At 41.7% G+C, this 27,345-nt stretch overlaps 2 protein-coding genes across 13 annotated transcripts; one reads left to right on the top strand and one right to left on the bottom strand.

The window, feature by feature from the left end:
- Window positions 1-72: 72 nt before the first annotated feature.
- Window positions 73-8,807, bottom strand: LOC110304597 (uncharacterized protein MSANTD5-like). Of its 3 annotated transcripts, none has more exons than XM_021175998.3 (3): window positions 8,401-8,807; window positions 785-1,090; window positions 73-479 (listed from the first exon to the last, which is right to left on the bottom strand). In XM_021175998.3, exons 1-3 carry the CDS (start codon window positions 8,423-8,425, stop codon window positions 220-222), a joined length of 591 nt encoding a protein of 196 aa, XP_021031657.1. In that variant the 5' UTR covers window positions 8,426-8,807; the 3' UTR covers window positions 73-219. The 3 variants fall into 3 exon arrangements, with proteins under 3 accessions (XP_021031657.1, XP_021031658.1, XP_021031660.1); XM_021175999.3 differs by having other exon boundaries at window positions 8,545-8,807; XM_021176001.3 differs by having other exon boundaries at window positions 8,635-8,807.
- Window positions 7,529-27,345, top strand: Clk4 (CDC like kinase 4). 10 transcript variants are annotated; one of them, XM_021175989.3, is made up of 15 exons: window positions 8,890-9,040; window positions 13,519-13,679; window positions 14,532-14,598; window positions 15,132-15,209; window positions 18,219-18,441; window positions 19,492-19,582; window positions 19,975-20,041; window positions 21,630-21,746; window positions 21,828-21,994; window positions 22,187-22,281; window positions 22,721-22,850; window positions 24,286-24,368; window positions 25,928-26,007; window positions 26,682-26,772; window positions 26,851-27,345. In XM_021175989.3, exons 2-15 carry the CDS (start codon window positions 13,577-13,579, stop codon window positions 26,989-26,991), a joined length of 1,533 nt encoding a protein of 510 aa, XP_021031648.1. In that variant the 5' UTR covers window positions 8,890-9,040; window positions 13,519-13,576; the 3' UTR covers window positions 26,992-27,345. The 10 variants fall into 10 exon arrangements, with proteins under 10 accessions (XP_021031652.1, XP_021031648.1, XP_021031650.1 ...); XM_085830043.1 differs by lacking the exon at window positions 8,890-9,040 and adding an exon at window positions 16,955-17,013 and having other exon boundaries at window positions 13,564-13,679; XM_021175991.2 differs by lacking the exon at window positions 15,132-15,209.

Here is a 27,345-nt window from a genome sequence, read left to right as displayed (position 1 = left end):
ATCTACCAATATCATTCTATTGCCCCTCTTTCCTTATGAACCCCACTGAAGTCACAAAAATGAGGCAGGAGAGAGTCACTATAAGGACCTTTATTTAACTCCACATTTTTTTCCCTTATGGGGTAGAGAAAGATGCCCACACCCACAAGGTTTCACAGTCCCAGGTTTTACAGAAAATAAACAAAGAAAGGCCACCTGTCTTCACTGAGTATCGGGGTGTTATTCCGCGGTGGGCCATGGTTGCTGGAAGCTAGGGTCTCCTGGGGCAAAGTCAGGAAGTAAGTTTGGAGCTGACATTGAATGGTTGGGGTTCCAGTGCTCCCCTCTTGGAAACAGGGAATCCTCCTGTGACATCATTGGTAGTGCGTTCCCTTGAAGCTGTGCAGAAGGAACAGCAACACCATAATCCCAAGGCTGGTTCCTGGGAGTTTGAGGGTACACGGGAAGTGGAGGGTTACCAGCCCCATCATCAAGAGGACCTGAGAGGAAGAAGAAAGATAATCTTCATAAGCAGGGCGACCTTACTCTCCCTGAATCATGCTAAGTGATGGTCTGTTCTGTGTGTCAGGCTTCACCCTAAACATGCCCAGTTCCCATCCCCTTGGGGTGACAGAAGAATGCAGACAAACATAGAGGACAGACATTTACTTTTGCTATGTGCAATGTAGGCCTGTGGGAATGGGGATTCCCACACTGTGTGCTCTGCTCCACCTCATGAAGGAGAGGTCAGCTGATACTGCTCTCTATAGCATTGGAAAGGGCAATGAATACAAAATAGACTAACCTGGAACATGGCTTCCCTGGGGACTGGAGCCCAGGATCCTGTACAGGGCCTCGGCATAAGGAGAAAACAAGGGTTCAATCCCTGGTCTTTCATTGCAGAGAGTCCTGTGCAGATCTCGCAGGCTCAGCAGTAGGTCGAAACAGCTTTCCCAGCTCTTCTTCAGGCCCTGCTGGTAAAGGCGCCTGCAAAGAGCCCTGGTCTTCTTGTGGATCTTCCTGCCTGGGTGGCCCATTTCCTGTTCAACTACTTCCCACTCCAGCAGGAAGACCCTGATCTCAGAGTCAGTCCATGAGCTTCCGGTAGAACCTGCAAAGGATGGAGGGCTGTGCTGAGTGCCTTTGACGCCTTGTACATGCACATCTGAACTTTTTGTAGGGACCTGTCCCGCACTCTGACAAATTGAAAGTGGCCTCATTTGGTAACCAGGGGATTAATCACGTGCTAGCAAGAGTAGAATTATCATCTACTTTGCTCTTAATAGCATGCAGGACCCTTACTTGCAAGTAAGCTTTGGCATCTTTAGTTGTAGAAAATATATTACAGAGTAAAAGGGGTTGTCACAGGACAAGTGCTACTTGGGGACATTATCCCTGCCTAGACTCAAGCCTCCTCCCTCCAGGGGAGTGCTCACAGCTACGGAGACTTTGGGTTTGTTGTAAAAAGTACAGAAACCTGAGACAACTGAGTTCAAGTCTATCCATACAGCTGTTTACATCTGGGGTCTCTTATAAGCCTGTATGTCTCAGAAAAAACAAATATGATAGAAGATTTTGTTTTTCTCAGAGTTGCCTCTGAATACCTGAGGGCCTTTGTCCTGCCCGCTTCCCACTCCATCCCACATTGGATCCTTCAGTGTTTCTCAAGCTTTCACCTTGGTTTGCTTCTGTCTGTTCAGAATGAATAATGAAAATATTAAAACCGTTTTCATTCAACAAGAATCTGACTCTCGGCTGTGAACAGATTCTGGGAACAGCCTCTTGCAGCATTGCAAAGACAACAGACTCTTCCTTCCTCACCTACAGATGCCGGTTCAGTCTCACCTAAGGGGAAACCTTGGTGGTGAAGTGTAACCAGGGGAAACATCTTTGGATATTGGAGTTGCACCCTGTCGGATTGCAAGTTAAAGACCAAAGCCCCTCTCCTTTGAGAAGACCTCAGCCACTGCCTCCATTTCACTCTCTTCTCAATTACTTTGTTTTCCTAGTGCTAGGAATCCATACTAGCATCCCCTAGAAAGTCCAGCTTTGCTACTTATCAGATGAACCATATGACAAATAAACAGAAAAAGCATAACAAGGGCGCTTGGCACGTGGCTATGCCAGCTCTTTCCCAAGAGATGGAGGCAGGATAAGATGTTCAGGGTCATTTTGGCTATAGAGTGGGATGTGGGCTAGCCTTGGATCTTTGAGATGCTGCCTTAACAAAGGGAAAACCATAGAGGCCAAAAACAAGGAGAGGGGCAACTTCAGTACCTTTTCAAATTGGGGACATGTGCTCATTCATGTTCAAGGTAGTTAACCATGTTTTGCCAAGGTGGACAATGAACACAGTCCCAACACTTTCCATGAGGCTTACTATGAGCATCAAGTGATGTCATGCCAGACATACACTTTGAACTATAAAGTTTCTGAGATGAATTGAAAGACAAATTTCCCAGCAATCCCCCAGAAAGCACAAGCATTGAATCTCTCTTTCCAATTAACCTGCACGTTCTTCCCACAGCCTTCAGTGTGTTCCACAGAGTCTTAGAACTGGGGCTCGCTGTGCTCTGGTGAGTGACACAGGGTCTGGAGTGTGGAGGTAGAGCGGTGTTCACTTCCCTGGACTTCCTCAAGTCTGACAGCCAGGTGCAGACCCAGTTGTTTATAAAGCTCTAGGATGTGACTGAATCAGACCCAGCCTACCTGGATGTGTAGGGTAGATCAGCAAAGGTTAACTAGGACCCATTAATCACATCTCAGGAGGCTGACCCATATTTCTGGAACTCTTAGGTACATAGCAAGGCCCAGTATCAGTTGAAAATATAAAATGCATTAATGAAAACAAGGTCAAGTAATTAAAATTTCTTTTTGTGTTAGGGTCTCGTTACATTGCCCTGGCTGTCCTGAAACTCACTATTTAGACCAAGGTGTCCAGGACATCATACTAATCTACAGGCCTCTGGTTTCTTGTCCCAAGTTCTGGGCTTAAAAGTATTTGCCATCAACCTGGTCAATTTGATAATTTGACACATTTGCTAAGTATTTTAGTTTCATCTAAACTTTGAAAACCTGAAACATACAAAATGTCTTTAGTCCATTATTTTGTAACTAAGAATCATCTCTAAGATTGTAGCTAAGCCATAATAATTGCGGAAGTGGTGTCTGGCAACATCTTCACTAAGAAGCATAAAGATCAAAACGTGGAGTCTGGGAATCCCAGGAAAGTACAGCCTGTGGGGAAGGCAGGTGTGGTGGAGCAGTGGGTCCTCCTGTGAGAGAGGCCACCCTGGATCTGCTAACTCTGGGCCTGGCACTGAGCCCTGCTGTCTTTCATTTCATCTCAGTTCTATTGACGGCCTGAATGCCTGTATCCTGAACCCTTCCCTGCTCTTCAAAAGCACTCAGTTGCTCCTCCTAGCAGGTATGATGGGAATGTCTTGTCACTGTGTTCACTTTAACACAAAGGAAACTGAGGGACAGCATGAGCTGAACAGAGGTCCATGTCTTTAATTTTCAAGGGTAGAAAAAAACAATCCCTCATTCTGTTCCTTGTTAGGTTTTCTTGGTTTGAGTTTGTTGGGAAATATCTTACATAACCCAGGCTATCCTGTAACCCACTCTGTAGACAGAGATGACCACCAACTTCTGCCCTTCCTGTTTTGATCTCCCAGTTGCTGGGGTTACAGCCAGGAGTCACGCACTCATATGTGATCCTGCGGAGGAAAAAAGCCACTGGTCATATGGAGCAGCAAGGTTGGCACTCTCTAAGCAACTTTAATATGGATTTTAAGCCCTGAGACAGGAGAAAGTCAATTAGGAAGACCGAGTGTTAACTCCTCAAAGGATAGAGGCATCTTTTCTTCTCTTCTCTGTTCTTTGCATTCCTTTGGAGACCCACGCTCTTACTTTATGATACTAAGCAATTGTGTGGCCTGCGTTGTAGTCCAACTGTGAACAAGTCGTACTGGTGAGGTCCCTGAGTCCTAAAGTTTCAAAATGAATCTCCTGGCCCAGCTATTTATCCATCTTTTTCTTCTTTGTGTCTTTTTATGTTCCTTTAAACTACCCTGTCTTTTCACTTTGAGAACAGGACCACTGAACCAACTAAGCAGAGCACATATGAGCCCATGTTTCTAAAGCAGAAAGTGTGAGCCTACATGGTTCTGCATCAGGTCCTCTGTATATATTTGTGGCTCTTAGCTTGATGTTTTTGCATTACTCCTAACTCTGGGAGCTGATGTGTCTTTTACTCATTTGCCTGCTCTTGGGACTCCTTTCCTCCTCTTGGGTTGCCTTGTCCAACCTTGTCTTTAGTTTTGTTTGTCTGCCTGGTTTACATGGTTAGTAACAAGGCTCATTGAAGTCTGTCCTTTTCTAAAGAACCAAGGAGACTCTATTGAGGGGAGAGTCTGTGGGAGTGGGAGGGAACTGAGTAGAGTGGAGGGAGGGAGTAAACCATGTTCAGGATTTATTGTATAAGAGAATCTATTTTTAATTTAAAAAATTATTACTTTGTCCAGCAGTCCCTGCCCACCCTTTTTCCCTTCTTTCTTTCATGACCCAGGTTCTCAGCTATGTTGGCAATCCCTCTACCAGTTGAGCTACATCGTCATTTGGCATCTTTTTAATCATCAGCACAGGGAACACTGATCTGAGCTATTCCTTGGTTTAAGCTGAACAACTGAGATCTTTAGTCAATCTGAATAGGAAGCATCTGTAGATCAGAATTGAAGTAGTTCTTGTTTTACAGATGAAGTCAAGAGTTAGTTCCCTAATTCATGTCCTACTGAGTGAAAACAGTTTTAATAGTTTTAATGCTTTATTTGTTTATTTATTTTATTAAACAACAGCAGGTTAAGTTGGAGATTGAGATCTAAACAGCTGTGGTGATGTCAGAACTGTACTCGGTAGTCTGGGATCTCTGTCTAGTCTCACATCTATAGGTTCAGAGGCTGTGAAAGACTCAGAGGGAGGGAGGCTGGATGTCATCCCCACTTCAGGACCGTTCTCTTAGACAACCACAAAATCCTGTCTTTTCTTTTCTCTGCTCTTCTTCCTTCAGAGACACATACTCTCTGGCTAGTCAGAATCCCAGGGCTTCCTAGAGAGGCTTAGTAATCCTTCCAAGGTGAGTAAGGCCAGGTCTGGCTGGTCAGGTGCAGGAAGGGTCCATGAGGAGTGCTCAGATGTGTGTGATGTAAAAATGCTCTCAATTCATTCCTCTGTTCTTCCCAGGTCTTTCCATTAGTCATGGGGTGGCTGAGAAATTAGGGCCTTCATGCAGAGTGGGATGTAGTTAAACAGGAAGTAGATCTCCCAGGTAGGGAGAGGCCCAGGAAGTCCAGAGCTGTTACCCAGAGGCTCTATCAGGTGGGCCTGAGGAAGAGCTAAAGAAGTTGTTTCCACCTGCTGTTAAGCCTGTAGGATCTGAACTAGACTTCTTGAAGCCAATGAAAAAGACTAAGGAGTAAACCTTTGTCTTGCTCTTATGCAGAGGCACTGCCCAGGATCTTTAGTACAGATGGAAAGATGGTGGACTCCCTGTTTTTTCTCTCCTATACTCACCTTTCAAATCCTCTCTGTCAAGGGGTATGCTGGCTCCTAGAAAGTGATAGAGCCTTCTACTGGTTCCTTCTATGCAAGGCTGGAAGGATTTTCCCACTCTGCAGACTCTCCTTGTCTCCCCATTTCTTATTTGTTCAGTACCAATATCATGGTCCATACTGCTGCATTTTATCATGTTATGAACCCTAAGATTGTGAACTGTTTCTAATGGTGGTGTGACTCAGCCTTTGATCCTAGAGCATTCTATTTACAATAAACAAGTAGTTGGGGTGTGGCTCAGCCCTAGCACACACCATTAATCCAAGAGCTAAATAAAGTCAACCATGGGTCAAGAGGCAGAGCAAGTAATCAGCTGAATGGAGTGAACAGAAGTAAACAGAAAGGAGGGTCTTTGAGTTGAAGGGCATTTGGCATGGTGTAGAGAAGGAGAAAGGGCCTTCTCCTGAGACATTGGCAGTTTTTTTCCTTCTGGGACATCGGTGGAATAGGAAGGCCAAATGAATGGATTCTCTGCCTCTCTGAGCTAGCAGGCTTTCACAAGGGCATCTGGCTCCTGAGTCTTCATTTGGTGAGTTAAAGGGCTAGATTTTTTTTTTTAAAACAACACCCGAGGGGTCATGCATGCTAGGCAAGCATTTTACCAACGGAGAGAAAGACAATACATTTTAAATACTGAGAAAATGCAGTAAGTAGAATTGGGAAGCCAATGTGTTGTTTTGTGAGATGGGGTCACTTGTAGTCCTGGCTGCCTTAGAACTTACTGTGTAGCTTAGAATGACCTTCTCATGATCCTCTGCCTTCCACCTCTCAACATGCTGGCGTCACAGCTCTATGCTACTGATCTTGGTGTCTGGGATTTATTTATTTAGTGAAACTTAGTCGGTGCCACCAATTTTATTCAAGGGACCTTTTATTGAGGGACCCAGAAGATGGCTCAGTGAGTAAGGACCTTTTCTACCAACACTATCAATCTTAGTTTGATCCTCAGGACCCACATTGGAGATGGAGAGAACTGACTTCAGTATGTCTTTCTCTGACCTCCAAATGTGTGCCATAGCATGGATTCACTGACCATCCACTCCACAGTCTCTAGATAGATTCAATTACATTTTTAAATTTAGATTTTAGTTAAATTAATGTAGAAACATAGTGACTAGTAATGTGTGATGGCAGTTCCATTCTAATGGGTGGGGGTGGGGGGTTATCTAAGGATCCACTATTAGAAGGAATTCAACCTTCTCTATAAACTTTTGGGCATGACCTAGTCAAAGTTTTGGTAAATGGTTTCTCTCTTGCAGTTTCCAGAACCAATATCCTGACGAATCCTGAAGGCTGACCAAGTGCCTGTGGCTAGTATTTCCAGAGGGTACATGCATCTGTGATCTGACCCTGGATCTGAGACCCGTTCATTGATGGGTCAGACCTAATAGCTCACACCAGTGATGCCAGCAATTCGGAAGCTGTAACAGGGGGATTTCTACAAGTTCCAGGCAAGCTTAGACTAAATAATAAGTTCCAGATTGTCCCTGTGTATACAAAGACGATCAAAAAGGAGAGGGGAAAAAAGAAGAAAGAGTAGTGGGGAAGGAGAGAAGAGAGACCCTTATAAGTAATTAAAGGAGCAGTGCAGGGCACTTCCTGTATTCCCTGAATAGTATGAATTCAGTTGCTTCCTACCCACTCCATATGCCCTGCAGAGTGCACTGGGAATTGGGATACTTTCAACATTGTTTGACTGAATCTTTGTTACTCCTGTGCTGTTTGACTTTCTCCTCAGAAGTGTTAGGAACCCTGGGGGAAACTGGGATATTGTCCATCTTGGGCAGTATGGGATGCCTGAGAGATCCATTGTGACTCATTCATGGTGTGGCCTTTAATCAACTTTGCTAAATGTGAAGGGATTCATTGTTTCATAATGGGAGCTTCAGAGACAAATCACCTTGAAAAGAGCCTTTTCAAGACAGACCCTTTTGGTCTTGCCAAAAGATGGACTCCGAACACTTTTCTCTAACTGACTAAGAAAAATGTAAGTTGTTGTTTACTTTGTTGCATGAATGGAGGCAGTAAGTATGACAATGAAACCGTAAGCTAGCAAGGTTTGAATGGTATTTTCAGGAGTTGAATTTGTCATTAAAGCAAGGAGCTAAGAATCACCTCTTAGAGTTGTCTAGATTACTAAGACTGTCTATAAAGTGATCGGCATAGAGTATTTCATTAATCTGGTTATGACAGCTCATATTTATGCTCCAAGCTCTTGGAGGAAGGAGATAAGAGATAGGACGACCAGAAGTTGTTCAACCCTCCTGGGTTAGACAGTAATTATGGTGTTGGATTCTCAGCAGTTTTGTTTTTTGAGTTTAGATCTCATGTAGCTCAGATTGGCCTTGAACTTGCTATATGGCCCAGGATGACCTAGAATTCCTGATCCTCCTGTTTCTAAATCCTAAGTGCTGGGATTACAGGTCTGCACCACAAAAGCCCAGTTCTCTGAAATTAAGAATTTGTTATGTCGCCAGACAGTGGTAGCGCACTCCTTTAATCCCAGCACTTGGGAGGCAAGAGGCAGGTGGGTTTCTGAGTTCAAGGACAGCCTGGTCTACTGAATGAGTTCCAGGACAGCCAGGGCTACACAGAGAAACTCTGTCTCGAAAAAAAACCAAAAAGTCTTCTGACCACAAATGCCCGTTTGTTGAGTAACTGTAATAGAAAATCATGAGGCTGCCATGGCTGTAGCCGGAAGAATACTGTCAGAAGTCTTAGGACAAACCTTCCCATTCCTTTCGATTTGCTGGCTGAGAAGGCGAGGAGGAAGAGAGAGAGGAAGGCAAAGAGAAAGAGAAGGGTAAGCACCTGCTACGCTTGTTTTTAGAGGCATATTCAGGTAAACTTCTCCAAATCCAGTTTAGAGCGGAAGCGCCAGGTGACAGCCATATCCTGGTCACTGAGCTGCCCTAGCTGGGAGCATTCGGGGACTCTGCGCTCTGGTGGCTCTACCTGGAGCTGAGGTTGAGGGGCGACTGGCAGGTGGAGTGCGATGAGCTTCCCACTTTAAGCTGATGGGAAAAGGTCAGAGGTTGGCCCTACCCAGCGTGGCCACGCCCAGCAAAACTCTTCTTCGAGAGCCCGACGCGCGCCGCAGACTTAAGGCGGTCTTCCAGGTTCACCTAAGAACAGAAAGAACCTCAGCCTGACAAGCGGACAGAACCTCGTCCTACCCGCGCTTCCAGCGCTGCGCAGCCGCAGTGTGGCTGATCAAGCCCCGCCGTCCCTGACGTCACAGACCTCTCGCCCCCTCGCACGATCTGTGGGCGGGCACGAGGCTCCGTGACGCATGCGCGCTGGCTCGGCGTAGGTGGCGCTGGAGCCACCTGAGGAGGTTGTAGGGTGACGGCGCGGACGCCATCTTGTTGGTGTCTGTCGCAGCGGCTGGAGAGGAACGACGGCGGTTTGGCGACATTTCTCGGCCAAAAGGCCGCTTGCTTTTGCGGAGGTGAGGTGGGCAGTGTCTCGCGGAGCTAGGTGTCTGAGGAGAGAGTGGGCTTTGGGCGTCAGCACCCGGAGGATGCGTCCGCGGGGCTGGCGGGGTGCCCCTCGGCCGGCGGCGACAACACCCGAGCTGCCGCGGTTTCGCCGCTCGAGTCAAGGCCCGCAGGCCCCGGGTTCGCCCGACGGTGCGGCCCGGCAGCTTGGGCCTCGCTCACCTCTTGTCAAGGCCTCGGCCGTCCGTCGCAGGAACCAGCGGGGAGACCCTTGGCGGGACGCATCCCCGGTGCTAGTGCCGTCCGGAGTCAAAGTCACCCCGACCCCCTACTCATCCCTGTCGGCGGCCTCGGCCGTTTGCATAACCGGAGCCTTTTCCAAAGTCCGCTATTCGCCCTAATTGTTCAGCTCTAAGGGCCCTGGCCAGCTGCCCGGGGGAGGTAGGGCAGGCGCTGCGGCGAGCCAGGCGGCTGGAGTTCACTTCCAGCTTCGAGGATCACACTTGGGAAGGAAGGTTCGTCCTTCATGTCAGGCGGTCACCCCACCCCAAACGCCCCCCCGCCCCCCTAGACCTGGGTCGCTCCGATTGCCCAGGAATTATGTAGGCCAGGCTGGACTCGAACTCCGGAGATTCTCCTGCCTCTGCCTCCTGAGTGATGGGATTAGAGAGTTGAGTGATGGGATTAGAGAGCGAACATCGCATTTACATTGTGACAGCTCTGTTGCTCAAGTAGCCAACCCTTTAAACCAGTGAACCGATTGTCACCTGGTCTAATGTTAAAGCTGCAGATATTTGGCCTAACTTTGAACACGCACCCGAGGGCCTCTTGTTCCCCCACATAAATGGGAGACCGAAACTTTTAAAACGTGGTGGAGAATACTATTTCTAGTATGAGCGTATACATATAGGTTCCATTGTATCTTTTATTGAAAGGATACAGAGGATTGTAGCATGATTTTAAGTATTAGAGATAGTGTAATATTTTGAGGTAGCTTTTCATTCCTGTGTTCTCATGAAGGAACTTTAATCTCATGAGCTCAGAAATCTTTTACTTTGCCTCCTAAGTAAATATTTCTTTGTTGGTTGTTTGAAACAAGGTCTCACTGTGCAGACCAGGCTGTCCTTGAAGTCTCTCAGAACTCCCACCTGCCTCTGCCTCTAGGGTGGCATGTGTCCCCACACCTGCCTAAAAACAAAGTATTTCCGAACTCCGCCAGAGATCAGAGGAGGGATGGGGAATGTTCGTCGGGGCCTATTGGGACTAGGACCCACTAATAGGTGGGTTTGCATATTAGTCACTTGAGAAGTTGAGATTTGACCTGTCAGAGGTGAACTGGCTGTAGCAGTGTGAAGTGGAGGGGGAGGGGATAACTTGAAGCAAGCACCCAAGACTTGTGAAACCCTAATGGCCAGTCACAATGATGAGTCATTGGAAGCTGTACACTGGGCTGCTGTGTTTTGAGAGTGCTTAGCCTGTAGCCCCGTGGCTTGGGATTCAGAATTCAATTCCCTCCCCCCACCCCCACCAAAGAGAAAAAAAAAAAGCCTTAATCAAACTAAAACCTTAAATACAGTTTTGATAATAGAAGAATGTGTCAGCAGAACTCCAGTGGAAATAGGAAGATGAGTGTTTCTCTAAAGAAAGCTTGAGTTTGGGCTTTTGTCTCAAGCAAGTTTGCAGTGTTGTCTGTTTTACTTTGCCATATTAAAATGACTATATCAAAAGGAATGCTTGGCTTACTAACTTTTTTTTTTTTTTACCAAGGTACCTATCTAGAATTTAGGATTTGTGTGTGTGTGTGTGGGGGGGGGTTTAATCCATGCTTTCTCATTTTTGACTGAGCAAGAGAAGCCACATTATCAGGAAGATGCCTGGCAGGCACAGAATTAGAAGAACGAATATGGCTTACTGAATATTTGAACAGGGGGTATATAGGTTGGTGGTAGAGTCTCGCCTAGCAATTAGAAACCTCCTCTCCCCTCATTACGTCCTCAGTAATCAGGAAATAATAATAGTATCACACCCTGATGTTGTGATGCACACCCTTTCTGAGGAACACTTTGGAAGAGAACTGAAACTGCTTTCTTTGCAAGCCTGGGGTTTAATAGATTTGTTGGCTTATTTTTCAGCCATTTAGGCAAGCTGAAGGTGGTCAACTAAATTGGTTTTGTTCCATTTGGGCCTTATTCAGGTTCTTTTTTCTTTTTTCCCTCCCAAACCATTAAACTCTGCTTAGCAGAGTTCAAAATTAAAGATTTAGCTATGGAACTGGAGACACTGCTCTTGTAAAGGACCTTAAGGCTTTAGGGCATCCTATGCCCTCTTGTGGTATCCAGGGGCAACTGCACTCGTGTAGATCATCCCCACCCTGCCCCACCCTACCCCATTCCCATTAAAAATAAATTTAATCTTTTTAAAAAATTGACTTAGGGGAACAAAGTGGTTAAATGGGTAATGCTGCACACCTTTGATCTCTGAGACCCACATGATGAAAGGAGAGAATTAACACTGGCGTGCAACAGTCACAGACCTGTAAAAGGATAAATGTTAGATACTGAGCCTGGGAGAGATCCACAGGAGGTTGGAGATGAAGTCTGGGAATTGTTTTTTTTTTTTAATTTTTAATATTTTTTATTACGTATTTTCCTCAATTACATTTCCAATGCTATCCCAAAAGTCCCCCATACTCCCCCTCCTTCCCTACCCACCCATTCCCATTCTTTTGGCCCTGGCGTTCCCCTGTACTGGGGCATATAAAGTTTGCAAGTTCAATGGGCCTCTTTCCAGTGATGGCCGACTAGGCCATCTTTCGATACATATGCAGCTAGAGACAAGAGCTCCGGGGTACTGGTTAGTTCATCATGTTGTTCCCCCTATAGGGTTGCATATCCCTTTAACTCCTTGGGTACTTTCTCTAGCTTCTCCATTGGGAGCCCTGTGATCCATCCAATAGCTGACTGTGAGCATCCACTTTTGTGTTTGCTAGGCCCCGGCATAGTCTCACAAGAGACAGCTATATCTGGGTCCTATCAGCAAAATCTTGCTAGTATATGCAATGGTGTCAGCGTTTGGAAGCTGATTATGGGATGGATCCCTGGATATGGCAGTCTCTAGATGGTCCATCCTTTCATCACAGCTCCAAACTTTGTCTGTGGAAGTCTGGGAATTGTTACCATTATCTGATGTCACTGGCCATGTCTCAGTTTAAGGATCGGACTAATTCTGGCATTTAGAGAAAGGAACTCTACAGAGTTTGGGGGGGGGGGGATCTCATTAATGAAAGGCTCTTTACCTTTAAATCAGTTACTTGTTTGCTTCTCTCACTTATGATTATTTGTATTAAACTTTGCCAGGCTGAAGGATGTTTATGATACTGTTGGGATAGACTATCGCTAACTATAGTTGTAGGTGTTATTCTTATATTCAGATCTGGCCAGGAGATGGTGGTGCACACCTTTGATTTCCATCACTCTAGAAGCAGAGGAAGGTGAATCTTTGAGTTTGAGGCCAACCTAGTTTACAGAGCTAGTGCCAGACCTATACCAAGAAACTTCCTGTCTCAAAGGAAAAAAAAAAAAATCTGTGTGCATTCATTTCAGTCTTGATTTTTAACCAAATTGAGAGACCAAGAATGTAGCTCAGTTGGTAGAATTACTAACATTATAAGTGACCTAATTTTAAAAATCAGCATAAATAGAAGGAAACAAAAAATATTTTGTGTTAGGAGTGTATATATACATTCTGTCCCATGTGCATGCCAGAGGTCAAAATGGGATATCTCCATGGGTCTCCACATTTTTCAGGCAAGGACTTTCATTGAACCTGGAGCTTGCCAATTAAGCTAGACTGGGCTGGCCAGTGAGTTTTAGGGATCCATATGCCCCGCCCTAGCCCCAGGTCTGGAGTTAGAGGTCTGTGCTATGATGCCTGCCTTTTTATGTGGGTGTGAGTGATCTGAACTCAGGTCCTCATTGCTTGCATAGCAAGCACATTACTGAGTAATCTGTCCAGCCCTTGAGCAATTTTAATTGACCCTTTAGAAAAATGTAAAGAATAGCCGGGTACATTGACAAATGCCATTAATACCAGCACTTGGGTGGTAGAGGCAGGCAGGTTTCTGAGTTTGAGGCCAGCCTTGTTTACAGAGTTGGTTCCAAGACAGTCAGGTCTAACTGAAAATCCTTGTCTCAAAAAACAAAAAATGAGTGTTTCTGAAGGCAAGCACTAAGTTGAGAATTTGTCCTTGTACTATGTAGTGAAAGAAAACATATCAAAGTCTCCATGCTGTCAGTCATTTAGTACTAGGGTCAGTTCCATTCAGCATCACCTCACATAGGAGTGGTATTGTGTTCTAAGCTTTGGGAAATGCTAAGAGCCTACGTGACCCTGTGTGTGAGGTATTCCTATTTAAGCAATGGTAATACATAGTTATATGACCATCTTTAGCTTCCCACTCACCCTCACTCCCCCCTCTTCTCATTAACAGATGCGGCATTCCAAACGAACTCACTGTCCTGATTGGGATAGCAGAGAAAGCTGGGGCCATGAAAGCTACAGTGGAAGTCACAAACGCAAGAGAAGGTCTCACAGCAGCACTCAGGAGAACAGGCACTGTAAACCACATCATCAGTTTAAAGACTCGGATTGGTAAATGACTTGCATTTTAAGTTTCAGCAAGTTGTCATTTGCTTATATAGCTTTTATCAGATTTGGAATTCAGACATATTTACTCCTGCAAAAAATACAAAAGTTAAGAGAATATCATAGGCTAGTTCCTATACTGCCTAGACTAAAGCTATGAATTTAATAGTTTGTTCTAAGTCTGTCTGGGATTGATAGGAGACAGTAGCTCAGCAAGTGACTAAAACTAAGGGCTCTGAGGATGTAGCTCAGTGCTAGAACACTTGTTACCCAATATATGTGAGGTCCCAAAATCCTTAGAAACCCTTCCATCAAAAAGGGGGAAGGAAGTCAAAAGATTATATTCAAGAACATATACAAAGTTGAATAATAATGATACTCAATGAGTAGTTTTAGCTGTCCATAGGAAGATGGCATATATATTTGGGTGTGCAAGAAGTGTTTCCCAATTGAGATGTCATAGAAAGTGGTTGATCCAGATGAGAAAAGCTACCTGAAATGCTATCTGAGACCATTAAAGTGCTTTGAGGATTAGCCATTCATGTTACATCTACAGATTATATTAATAGAACACCAATATGTCTGAGAGTTTTAGAAACGCGCTTTATATTTTGAGAATTGTTTCTACAGGCATTCTCTGGTAATTTAGGATAGAGCCTCAGTAAAAATTTGTGATAGTATGTCTTATTATAATTATGATATAAAATTTGGAGGTAATATGTTTATATAGAATTGAAAGAATCTTAAAGTTCTAAATATAAAGAAAGGCTAGGTGAGTAGTTTCTTTCACTCTGCCTTCCATTAATTTCCCTTTCTCATTTGTTTTGTTGGTTCTATGTTTTCTCCTTGTTTGTACAGATGTTCCATTGGGGCTGTTTACCAGATTGCTTTCTAAATTAGCCAGCTGGGGTTACTTTAAAAAACAGTATGTAATTTTTTTTCCTTCTCCATGCTAAACAGAGTTGTCTGCCAAAGAGCTTGTTTGTAGTTCTTGTAAACTAATCATGTTTTATCAAACAGTTATGTAAGGGGTGCTGGATAAGGTTATGGCAAGATTCAGTAACCAGACCTTATTAATGAACACTGTACAAATTGTACCCCATTATTAATGAGTATAGGATACTCTTTAGGGCTTACCTTCTTACAACTAATTATACATAGTGCTAGAGTATATATTATATATGTGAAAAAGTTGACTTGAGTGATTTTGTATTCATAATAATTATAAAAACCAGTCAGTCCAATTAATCACTAAGCCAGGACTACCGTCTTTGACATTGACATCAAACAAATTTGGTGATTATTATTCATCATAATCCAGACTATTTGTTAATTGTAAATATCTTTTAGAAAGCCAAAAGTTTTATGAATATTTTAATAAATGGCTTGGCAGTTGAGGCAGCAGCAGTGTGGAAAGTGTTGCGCGGCTTGACTGGATTATTTCTGTCTGTTCCTAAGGGGTCTTTGTGTACAAATCTTTGCCTGTGGCTATTTCCTGAGAGTAGATTCTAAGAAGAGGCATTTTCAAGTTAAAGGGTATGAAGTTTTACAAGGTTCTTGCTGCATATTCTCATTTCTTGTTCTAGAAAGCTTATAACATGCTCCTTGGTGCTGTCTCTAGTTTTGTCTGTTTTAAATGGTTTTCTTAACCTGAATTTCTAAATTTATAGTGAATTTGTTAAGATTTTCTGAAGAATTTTTATGTCAGTTGTTTTCTACTAAAGTATATTTCTTTCTGATTTATAAGATGTTTTTATTATGTATTATTGTAACCCTTTGTCATATGTATTATAAAACATTTTCTCCTGATTTGTCTTTTGGCAGTAGCCTTTGATTTGGTCTCCCTTTCAGCAGGTTTAATCTATTCTGCCTCAAATACCAGGAAGACCAATGTAGATGTAAATTTTATATATATATAAATGCCATATATATATGCCAAATCCTTAAATATCTCCCTGTAACACAGTACCAAGTTTTAAACCTTTGGTAAACTTTATATGATTAGAAACCACCTAGGAGGTATGCAGAGTTAGATTTAGAACTCAGTATGACCTGGGTCTTCATTTGTAAACTCTATATTCAGTATTAGTGCAAATAGTCCATCCTTTAAAAACACCTTTAGTGTAGTTGCACAGGGCTTCTAGTGACATCTACTCCTGGGTGACAATAGGTTCTTGATGCAATCATCTACTTGCTGTCTGCAGAGTAGATACATGCATTTGAAGCCTCTGGCTGGCGGTGCTGTCTGTATAAGTGTAACATGGCACTATGCTGCTCTGGAATTTCTTCTGCTTTCCACTTTGTCCAAATCCTGGCTTTCCTTTAAGATGCTTATCTGCTTCCATCTTTGTCGTGACCTCTTCCTTAATAATCTTAAGCAAATTGAATTTTTTGCCTTCCCCGAGTTCATTTGCACCTTTTCAACATTTTTCGCATTTGTCTATTTTGATTTTCTTTTTTTTCTTTTCTTGTGTGTGTGTGTGAAATCTTAAATTGTTTCTTTGTTGTCAGAGACTTTGTCTTACATGATTTTATTTTGTCTTCCACAGGACGGAAATAAAAAAAGCCAATTCACTTAACAGTTGCTGGGCATTTAGTGGATATTTTTAAAAAGTCAGATCTGTTTATTCTGTCTACCATGTCCACAGCTTGTATAGTTCTGTAGTCTTTAATCTCTAAACTTTAGTCTTTGGTTGTCATAATTGGATAATTGGAAAGGTCCTTCTCATACTAGCTTTGCTCACAATAGTATCACCACCCCACCTTTTTTTTTTTTTTTTTTTTTGGTAGATTGTTTTGGATTGTCAGCAGGGCCAGTTTCATGTTGTATTCCAGTTAAAGATTATTATTAGTCTAGTTTTTTTTATGATAGACTTTGGATTTGGTGGGTGTGGGATACCTTATAAAATTAAATAGGATGCCTGTAGAATTATGACTAGCTTCTTGTTTTTCATCTAGATCTCTGCTTCAGACCAACTGTCTCAGGCCTAGAGTTTAATCCTAATAGCCTCACTGTTTCTCCAGAAGTTAAGGAGAACTTGAGAATGATGCTAGGCAATAAGAAGGCCCAGCCTAAAATAGATGCCAGTCTTGTTGGGTTGTAGTCCTAGGGATGTTTCTATTTCTGCTTAAACGAGAACCTGGGAAAGAAAATGACAGCATATTCTGGGGAGTGTAAAGGGGTTGGCGGGGGCAGCTGCAGCAACATCTGTCACTCCATTGCTTGTCAGGATTATTTAGATGATTTGTCTGACTGGGCAGGTGTCCCCTCTCTCCCCCAGTGCTCCATGTGCATCCCTCTTGAAGCTTCGCACTCTGTTGAAGAGGACACTCATCCCAGGTAGAGGGGGGATGGGAAACTGGGCCGAATGAATCCGTCCTTTTCTTTCCATCAGATCAGGACACTCACCTGGGATCCATTGACTTCCTGAGGTCCATGACCGTCATGAAGTTCTTGCCAAGTTTTGTTTATGCATTTGTATGTTTCTCGGGGGAAAAGGGCTCTACAACTTCCATCAGGTTCTCAAAGGAGTCTGTAGATGTACTGGGGCACTAGAAAATGCTGTTTGCTGTTTCTTGGATGTTTTTTAAGCAAGAGTCACAGGAAATTAGGCAGGTAGAATGGGAGGGATGCCCACAGTCCTGGACCCTTTCTTGTGTGGAAGGTCTGTTCCCATGTGTTTGGCACACTAGGCAAGCCTCAGAAGTTCTGGTCTCTGTTTCTTAAACAAGAATAACAAAAAGCTTAGACATAGAAAAGAGGAGATAGAATAGGTGACATAGGGCAGTAGTAGCAGTTTGAAAATATCTTAGTTTCTGCCACTAATAAGCTCTGCAACAATGCTGTGTCATTTAGGGATCTTAATTGAGTTTTAGTAAATGGAAGGGCTGAAGGACATTTAAAGCTTCTCATATCTGTGATACACGTTCTGCAGGAAGTCGTGGTCAGGGATATTTACAATGCTCTTAATTTAAGGAAAGGAATCTTCTTTTCCCTTCTCTAAATGTGTGGCTCTGAGAGAGGAAAAGGAAGCCAGTTTCAGACGCCTGTGTTGTATGATCCATCAGTGCATTTCAGAATAGGTTTGCAAGTTTGGTCTTGACTTTTTAGATGGTAAAGGAACATTCAATCATAAGCATATTGTAATTGAAGCTTTGTTCCTTGGTATGAAATGGTTGACAGCAATTTTCTAATGTGTGGGTGTTTTGTTTTTTGTTTTTTTGTTTTGAGATGGTTTCATGTGACCCAGGCTGGCTCCAAACTTGTAGTGTACTTCAGGATGGCCTTGAATTCTTGATCCTACTGCCCTTACCTTCCAAGTGCTGGGATTAAAGGCATGCCTGGCTATAGCAATTTAATATGGACCTATTTGGTTAAAAATTATTTCTTAAGCTTTCCTAGATACATATAAATTTCATCTCATTGATTTGAATTTTTCCTTTTATTGAGATAGCTGTTTAAACCAAGAATTCTTGAAAGTTTTGTTTGAACCACATTATTCCAGAATGAAGAGAATAATTTGAAATCCTTTAATGTGTTCGCAGTCACTATTTAGAAGCAAGATGCTTGAATGAGAGAGATTATCGGGACCGGAGATACATTGATGAATACAGAAATGACTACTGCGAAGGATATGTTCCAAGACATTACCATAGAGACGTTGAAAGCACTTACCGGATCCATTGCAGTAAATCCTCAGTCAGAAGCAGGAGAAGCAGCCCTAAGAGAAAGCGTAATAGACCCTGTGCAAGTCATCAGTCGCATTCGGTATGAGTGGCTTGTTTTTATTTGGAATGGATTGATTGTAAAGCTCTGAAAGAGTGATAAGTTTCTAAGTTTCTTAATGCAATTTGGATATGCTGTAATTCATGTTACTGGAGTCCTTAAAGGAAGTGTATACATTCTCATAATTGACCACCTGTGTGTTAGTTAGTCTTCATTTTGCCCACACACTCATTCTGCAAAACAGATCATGCATGAGTTCGTTGGTTTTAATAATAAGAACATCTTATTTTGTGGTTGTATAGTATATTAAAAATGAGGCACCCATTTTTTTTCTTCTTTGAATGTAAAGATTTTTTTATTTTGCAAGAAACTGCCTTACTGGTAGTCGGAAATAACTCAGGCAAGTCGCCTTGCTGGGGTGTTGAGCCATTGCTGACTCCTGTGTGGTCTAGCTCCTCGGACAGCACATCATTGTCTGCGTTAATTTCCTGAAGTTGTGAACCTGGGTGCTGAGGGGAAAATGTACTGAGAAAGCTAGACATCTTTTATTTGTAAATTTTGAGTTACCATGTCCCTCCCCCAAGTTTTTTTTCTATAGAACTAGCAGTTACTAGATGGACGACTGAAATTAGTCTGTACTTCCCCTTCTTACTATGATGATGCCACTTTTAAATGTTGCTAAAAGAGAACAATTTCAACTAATCTTGACATTTCCCTGACTAACTAGACAACTCAACTCACAGCATATGGTTATAGCAGAAATTAGTAAATCATGACAATGCATTCTTTAAACTTCAGACTTCAATTAAATCAGTATTTTAAAGAGACAATTGTGTTGTTTTTTTCTATTGCCACTTTAAGTATCTTATCTGAAAATCTGTTCCTTGCCATGTTTTTCTTCTGTAACATAAACTGTGCCCTGTGAATTTCTGGGGACTGAATTTGAAATTGCTCCTGCCAACTGTTCGTGGCCTGGTGCTTATCTGAATGCCTGAATATCTCCCCGCTGAATGAATTGCGTATTCTGCCCTGAATTCACTCTGATATATTGATTGGCTGGACGATCTTGGTGCTGCCCACTTGCCGTTCCAGAAGAGCCACCGAAGGAAAAGATCCAGGAGTATAGAGGATGATGAGGAGGGTCACCTGATCTGTCAAAGTGGAGACGTTCTAAGAGCAAGATGTATAGAATATTTTTCAACACTTTTTAAACTTTGCAGACAGAATAATCTTTTAAAGAATAGTTTGTCAGCGGGGGGCTAAAGACTCTCATTGCTTTTTTGTTTTGTTTTTTGTGGGTTTGTTTGTTCTTTTGTATTTCTTCTTTTCTGTAGAATTTAAATATTTCTATTCTTAAAATTCCAAAATAATCAGTGGAGTTTGAGATTAGAGCAAGACAGATAGCTCTATCTAATTGCTTTGTAGCAGCTGAAATACAATAACTTGAGCGATGAAACCTTAGTTATGCTTTGCTAAAGATCATTTGGAAATATGCCACACTTAAGCATTCATTGTTTGAACAACTGGGTAAGTGTGCTTAGGTACTTAGACCTCTCTTTCTCTCCCTTACTTTAGATGAAATCGTGGACACTTTAGGTGAAGGAGCCTTTGGCAAAGTTGTAGAGTGCATTGATCACGGCATGTAAGTTTGCTTTTTCTGTTTTGAACATTCTGCTCTATTTTACAATGTATTTTAAGTGCTTGCTACAAGTTTTCTTGAGACGTATTCAACAGAATTTCTGAAACTCAATTTAATGTATGTGCTATGAGTATTAATTTTGTTGTAAATGGTGGCAGTTTCTCTCAGGTAGAGGTTATTTTGTAATTAAAGTAATGCTCAAGCAGGTTCTGTAGCATTCAGCTGCTTTTGGATTGCAGCATCAATAAAATACATCTAAATTTACATGCTAGTGCCTTTCCTGAACTACAGATTCTATAAGACCTACAGAATAAAGTCTGTATTCTCTGGTAATACAACCTACCTCATTGCACCATGTCTCATCAGAACCTCTGCTCTGTGGTTTTACACTTTTTGTAAGTGAACTTAAAAACTGAATTGAAACTACACATTTCTGAAATGACATCTAGTTGTTTTCATCAGAAATAGTTGGAAAGGATATCATTTGTTAGCTTACTGTATATCAGTAGTTTTGGACATAAAGTTTGTCTTTAAATGTATTTGGTGATTTTTAATATCATAGCTCCTTGATCTGTTATCCACAAAATGTTTGAATTCACACTTGGAAATATGGTTTTACCCCCATATTTGGAAATGTTTTATTGTTGAGCTTAGTGCTACACCACCTGCCTAGCATGTGCAAGGTGCTGTTTCAATCCTTAGCCACAAAAACATTTTAGCCCTAAATTTACTTTTATACCATTTTCCATGATTTTTCTCAAAATACTGAGTTTATACTTTTTAGGAGTATCCTTGGAAATGTCCCAACCCAAACCCTGCTGTCCTCGATGTAGCTATTTCTCCATACTTGGATAAAGCGAGCTTGTAAACAAACAATTGGGAGAGCTTCATAACTTGTAGGTGGTGTCTTTACCCAGCTGTTTGATTCCTTTCACAGCTTGACAGGCTCACACCAATCTTTCAGGACCCATTCTGTATTGTTATGTAAATTGCTACTTTATTGAGTGAATATTTGGAGCTTCATCTCTTTTGTGAGACTGTCTTAATGTCCTCATCTGTCTTTGTCATTGAACTGAGGCATAGAGGAGTAAGTTCAATTGTTTAGTCCTAGCTCCTGTCCTTGTCTGTAGCACAGAGTAGGTCCAACCTAGTATATGAACAAATGCTTTGAACAGCAGCATACTCTTGATTCTTAGCATGCACGCATTCAAACTCAAGTGTATGTGTTCCACTTTTAAATGTTTTGTATAAAATCTAGATAAATTTTTAGAAACAAATGTTAAAATTTCTAAATATTTCATGGATGGTTGCTTTGTTTTGGAAAGATGATCTGGAACCTAATATTATGGGCTCTGAAAGACTTAGAGCAATTATCTGGGAAACTTGATTACTATTGTATTGTATTTTAGGAGGCTGAGGTAGGACTTTCACAACTTCAGTGTCAGTCTGGGCTACATAATGAGTTTAAGCAGAGCCTGAGCCACATATAGTGAAATCTTGTCTCAAAACCAAAAAAGAATGCTTTTCATGGGGTATGCAGTTTCATCCACCACTTGTATTTCTAGCATCATCATCATCTTTTGTTTTCAAGGGATGGCTTACATGTAGCAGTGAAAATTGTAAAAAATGTAGGCCGTTACCGGGAGGCAGCTCGTTCTGAAATCCAAGTATTGGAGCACTTGAACAGCACTGACCCCAACAGTGTCTTGTAAGTACACATTGAACCACAAGCTGTCAACTGTGAGCTGCTCACTTCTGTGCACTCAATTATTATTTTCATCTCTTTTAGCCGATGCGTCCAGATGCTAGAATGGTTTGATCATCATGGTCATGTTTGTATTGTGTTTGAGCTGCTGGGACTTAGTACCTATGATTTTATTAAAGAAAATAGTTTTCTGCCATTTCAAATTGATCACATCAGGCAAATGGCTTATCAGATCTGCCAATCTATAAATTGTAAGTATTCATGAACACACAGTATATTTTATTGTCCCTATTTTATTGTCTTTATTTTCAGCACATGACCACTTGCAGGTTACAGGTAAAGCTGACATCCCTTTAACCGTCATTTCCACTTCTCATCCCTTTTCACTCGCCTGGCACCAATTAATAAGTGGGACTAATGATGGTTTTCTGTTTCCATTGTAGTTTTACATCATAATAAATTAACACACACGGACCTAAAACCTGAAAATATTTTATTTGTGAAGTCTGACTATGTCGTCAAATACAATTCTAAAATGGTAAGTTAAAGACTTGTTTTAATTTTGTCTTTAAAATTAATTTAGCTTGCCGGGCGTGGTGGCGCACGCCTTTAATCCCAGCACTCGGGAGGCAGAGGCAGGCGGATTTCTGAGTTCGAGGCCAGCCTGGTCTACAAAGTGAGTTCCAGGACAGCCAGGGCTACACAGAGAAACCCTGTCTCGAAAACCAAAAAAAATAAAATAAAATAAAATAAAATAAAATTAATTTAGCTTGGGGATCCTTGAATGAGGAATTTTGCTTCTGAGCTTGTGTATATTCTGATGTTCATCCACAAATGGAATATGAATAGGATATGTGTATCCCAGTTGGGGGGAAGGAGGGTGGAGAAGGGAGGGTTCATTTGCAAGCCTTTTGAGTAGTGCTATTGAATGTTTTATGTCTTTATTGAGTTTCATCTTTATTCAATTGTGTCTCTAGAAACGAGATGAGCGCACATTGAAAAACACAGATATCAAAGTTGTTGATTTTGGAAGTGCAACATACGACGACGAACATCATAGTACTTTGGTGTCCACAAGGCACTACAGGGCTCCAGAGGTGATTTTGGGTTAGTAGTCAGCAGACTTCTTATCCTTTTAATTGTTGAAGGTCATGGTTAACTAAAATGATGTTAGGAGGATACAGAGAAGAGTTTTGCGTGTTTCTCCTGTATGACCATGTTTGTGAAAGATATTCTGAGTGCTGGTGATATGTGATTCTTAGCTGATTATAACATGGTGGGTGTGCTCGGTGAGAGTATCACAGTCTCATGATGGGGAGGTTATGTTGCCATCTGTTTTCGCTCCACTGCCAAGGTAAGGCTCTGGTACACATGGCCAAGGGCTTGGTTGGCTAACCTAGACATGAAATAGACACGGAGCAGGAAGAAAGGAACTTTTAAGCAAGAGAGTCTCTGTGTTAGCCATGGTGGGAGAAGGCTGGAAGTGAAAGGTAGAATTTTTGAACTCAGGGAACATGTGTTATACCTCAAAACTTAGAAGTCACTGGTAGGATTGGTGGCTTGGAAACAAGACAGATCGGGTGCTATTATTGATTGAAGTTGGAGTCACTGGAAAAGGAATCTGGAGACTGGGGGAATAGAATACTATTTGTGTGGGTGAAGTTCCCTAGGATGAAGGCAGATTAGAAAGGAAGATGTAGTTGATGAAGTTGAATGCCACAGTTGCTTTAGACATCAGGTAATGGTGGGAAAGGGTGAGAAAAGTGAGATGAGGTTCCAGAGTATCAGTAGTAGTTCACTCTGGAGAGATGGCTCAGCGGTTAAGAGCACTCACTGACTGCTCTTCCAGAGGTCCTGAGTTCAGTTCCCAGCAACCACATGACGGCTCACAACCATCTGTAATGGGATCCAACACCCTCTTCTAGTGTGTCTGAAGATAGTGACAGTGTACTGAGTACTCACATACATACATACATACATACATACATACATACACACACACACATACAAGAAAGAGAGAGAGGAAGAAAGAAAGAAAGAAAAGAGGAAAGAAAGGGAAGGAAGGAAGAAAAGAAAGAAAGGGAAGGAAGGAAAGGAAGGAAGAAAAGGAAGGAAGGAAGGAAGAAAAGGAAAGAAAAGAAAGAGGTAGTTTGCTGAGGAATGAATGGGGTGAAGGGCTGCAGTTGACCTCCTGAGGAAAAGTATATTGAGGTGTAGTGATTGAAGAAGAAAACTTTTATCTAAGCCCAAGCTCCACTGCTACAGATGGAAATGTATTTGCTATATAAGTTTTCCAATGATGAGCATTGTAGAATGAACAAAAGTGACTAAATCAGGGCCAGCACCAGCCTATAAATCTGCCACTTAAAAGACTGAAGAAATGCCATTTTCTAGACCAGCCTGAGCTACGCGCACTAAAGTTGTAAAATCCTGAGGTTGCTGATGTGGTCTCTGAGATACACTATGAAGAGTACCTGCATGTAGGGAAGGGTCAGCAGTTTAAAGCTGTTGGCTGTAACATGCCTGTGTTTGTTTTGAACAGCTCTAGGTTGGTCTCAGCCTTGTGATGTTTGGAGCATAGGCTGCATTCTTATTGAGTACTACCTTGGGTTCACAGTCTTTCAGGTATGCATCTAATACATTTTATTTGATGGTCTTTAATGAATTTTATGTTAAACATGCTGTAGTTAGCATCCATATTGAATATTTGCCATAGAATAATCATTGAAATTAATACATAAATATACTTCTAAAACCACAGTTGATTGAATTTCTACTACTAGTGAGGTTGTAACTTGTTTCAAATGTGTATGATATCTTTTAACGTAGAACTCATGTAGAGTTCATATTATGTGTCCTAGTTTGTTTTTGTTTTTGTTTTTTAATTAAACTTAATTTATATTGTTTAGTATGGCTAGTTACATAGCTCTGGCTATGTTAACCTTGTTTCTAAAAACATATACTAATAAAGCATAAAAATGTAGGACAGGCTAGGCATGGTGACACATGCTGATAATTCTATCACTCAGGAGGCTGAAACAGGTAGATCGAGATTGTGAGCCTCAACTATATAGTGAAATTAAGGCTGGTCTTGACTACAAGGGGAGTCTCTCACAAAGCAGACTCTGCTCTCTAGAACAGAGATTGGCAAAAGGTGTGCTCTTGTGGATGGACTCCCTGTTGACTGTTAAAGAGAAAGGGTCTTTTGCCAGCAGTTCACGCTAAAAGGTTTTTGGCCTGGCCCTTCCTTCAGAGAAAAGTTGGCCAGCTTTACTCTAGAGCCACCTTCTCACCTGTGTGTACAGCCGCTGCTTTTCCAGCTTAGCCTGCCCCAGCTCTGTGCTGCACTAGTTTTAAGAGTAAGGTCGGGGCTGGAGATATGGCTCAGCAGTTAAGAGTACTGACTGCTCTTCCAAAAATCAACCCCAACCCCAAAGTTCAAATCCCATCAACCACATGGTGGCTCACAGCCATCTGTAATGAGATCTGATGCCCTCTTCTTGTGTGCCTGAAGAGAGCTACAGTGTACTTATATATAATAAATAAATAGACCTAAAAGGAGAAACAAATTTAAAAAGAAAAAAAAAAGAGTAAGTCCTTGACTTGGGTGTGCTGTCAGCTTTACTTACTTGTAAGCTATGTGTCTTAATCTCCTTATGGTCACACTTCTAACAAAGCTCAGAGCTGAGGTGGGAACTGTGGGGCTGGCTGTATTACCTGGGATTAATGTAGTAAGTGATCTAGTTAAATAAATAGCTCATGAAATAGAAATTGTTTTATTTTATGTTAGATACTTCTCATGTTGATTACCATATAGACCTCCCCAGTTTATCTTAGACTGTATAGTGTTTGCACCAGACAAAACAGCTCTTTCAATGTCGTTCATCTTTGAGGAATTTATTATGTAAATTGTGTAGCTGGCTAGTCTGGTCTTTTTGTTGTTATTAATGATGTTTATTTATTGGGGGTGGGTGCACACATGTGGAAGACAACTTGTAGAAATTGGTTCTTTCACCATGGGAGTCCCAGATTAGATTGCTGATCTTGGCAGCAAGGCCTTTTACCCATTGAGCCATCTCTATCCTTAGTCTAGTCTTTTTATATCAGCCCATATTTTCTTTTTTTTTATGTGCATGTAAGGAAGGTAAAGAATGCTAAATTCCTTTTTCCTGAATGTTTTTTAGACTCACGATAGTAAAGAGCATCTGGCAATGATGGAGCGGATCTTAGGACCCATCCCAGCACATATGATCCAGAAGACAAGGTGGGCCTCAGATGCATGCAGGGCCTTTGCTTAGACTATAATAGCATAATGCTTATTCTAAGGACTACAGAGTTTGAAGAAAAAAGAAATTCTGTACAAGTGATAACTTGTAGCTATTAAATGTCATTTTCAGAAAATAATTCAGTATTTTAATTTGTGCTCTTGTGGAGAGGGGGGCTTTATTTTAATACTCAGGTTAACTTTTATGCAAATGTTTCTCTAAGTTAGTAAAAACCAATACATATGAGAGCCCATTCTTACTGGAGTCTGTCAGTCTTGTTTAAATTTCCTGTTGTTGTAAGCCAGCTCTGTGCCCTTGAACGGGGTACTGTAGTGTTTCCTAGCTCATCTGGGAAGCTGTTAAAGATTCCTTCCCCATTCCAGATTTGGTGAGATAGAATTCACAACCAGGAGTCATCCCTTTTAAAGTGAGCATTTCTTATTTGCGAATAACATAGTTGAGATAACTAAAGTTCACCAGAGTAGATGAAAAAAAGAAGATACTATGTAAAGTATCATGTATATTGCTGCTGATATTTTTTAAATTTCATACTAAATGTCTGCATTTTGTGAAAGATTTGTTTCTGTCTTGTCCCCACCAGGGCTTGGGGACAAGGTAATGATGTAGAACTTTAGTTATTTTTATTAATTTCAACTTTTTTTTTCTCTTGTAGGAAGCGCAAGTATTTCCACCATAACCAGCTAGATTGGGACGAGCATAGTTCAGCTGGGAGATATGTTAGGAGACGCTGCAAGCCGTTAAAGGTAAAGAAAAAAAGATAAATGATTAAGTAACATCTTCAGTCATGTCTTCACTTAACAAGGCCATCCCCTCACCCCTAGGAATTTATGCTGTGTCACGACGAAGAGCACGAGAAGCTGTTTGACCTGGTTCGAAGAATGTTGGAGTATGACCCAGCGAGAAGGATCACCTTGGATGAAGCGTTGCAGCACCCTTTCTTTGACTTATTAAAAAGGAAATGAGTGGGAGTCAGGGGTCTTCTGTGTACTTCTCTAGGAGCAGTTACTTCCAGACTGTGTCAGTCAACTAAACATTCTAATATTTTTGTAAACATTAAATTATTTTGTACAGTTAAGTGTAAATACTGTATGTTTTGTATCAATAGCATAACTACCTTGTTAAGTATGGTGTTGATAATGAATGCAATATAAGAGTTACAATGAATTTTCCTTTGGATGTTAATTGCCGCTTTAAAGGCTTTTAGAATGCCCTTTGTGTCCAGTGATAAACGTGATTGGTCTCGTCTTTTGTACATGAGGGTTGACTCTGAAGTGATTTTTTTTTTTTCCTCAAGTAAAAGGAAATCTTGACCACTT

This window comes from Mus caroli, unplaced genomic scaffold (assembly GCF_978045245.1).
Source record: "Mus caroli unplaced genomic scaffold, Mus_caroli_1 scaffold_13, whole genome shotgun sequence".
Classification (NCBI taxonomy): domain Eukaryota; kingdom Metazoa; phylum Chordata; class Mammalia; order Rodentia; family Muridae; genus Mus; species Mus caroli.
This window is presented reverse-complemented; position numbering and strand designations above follow the sequence as displayed.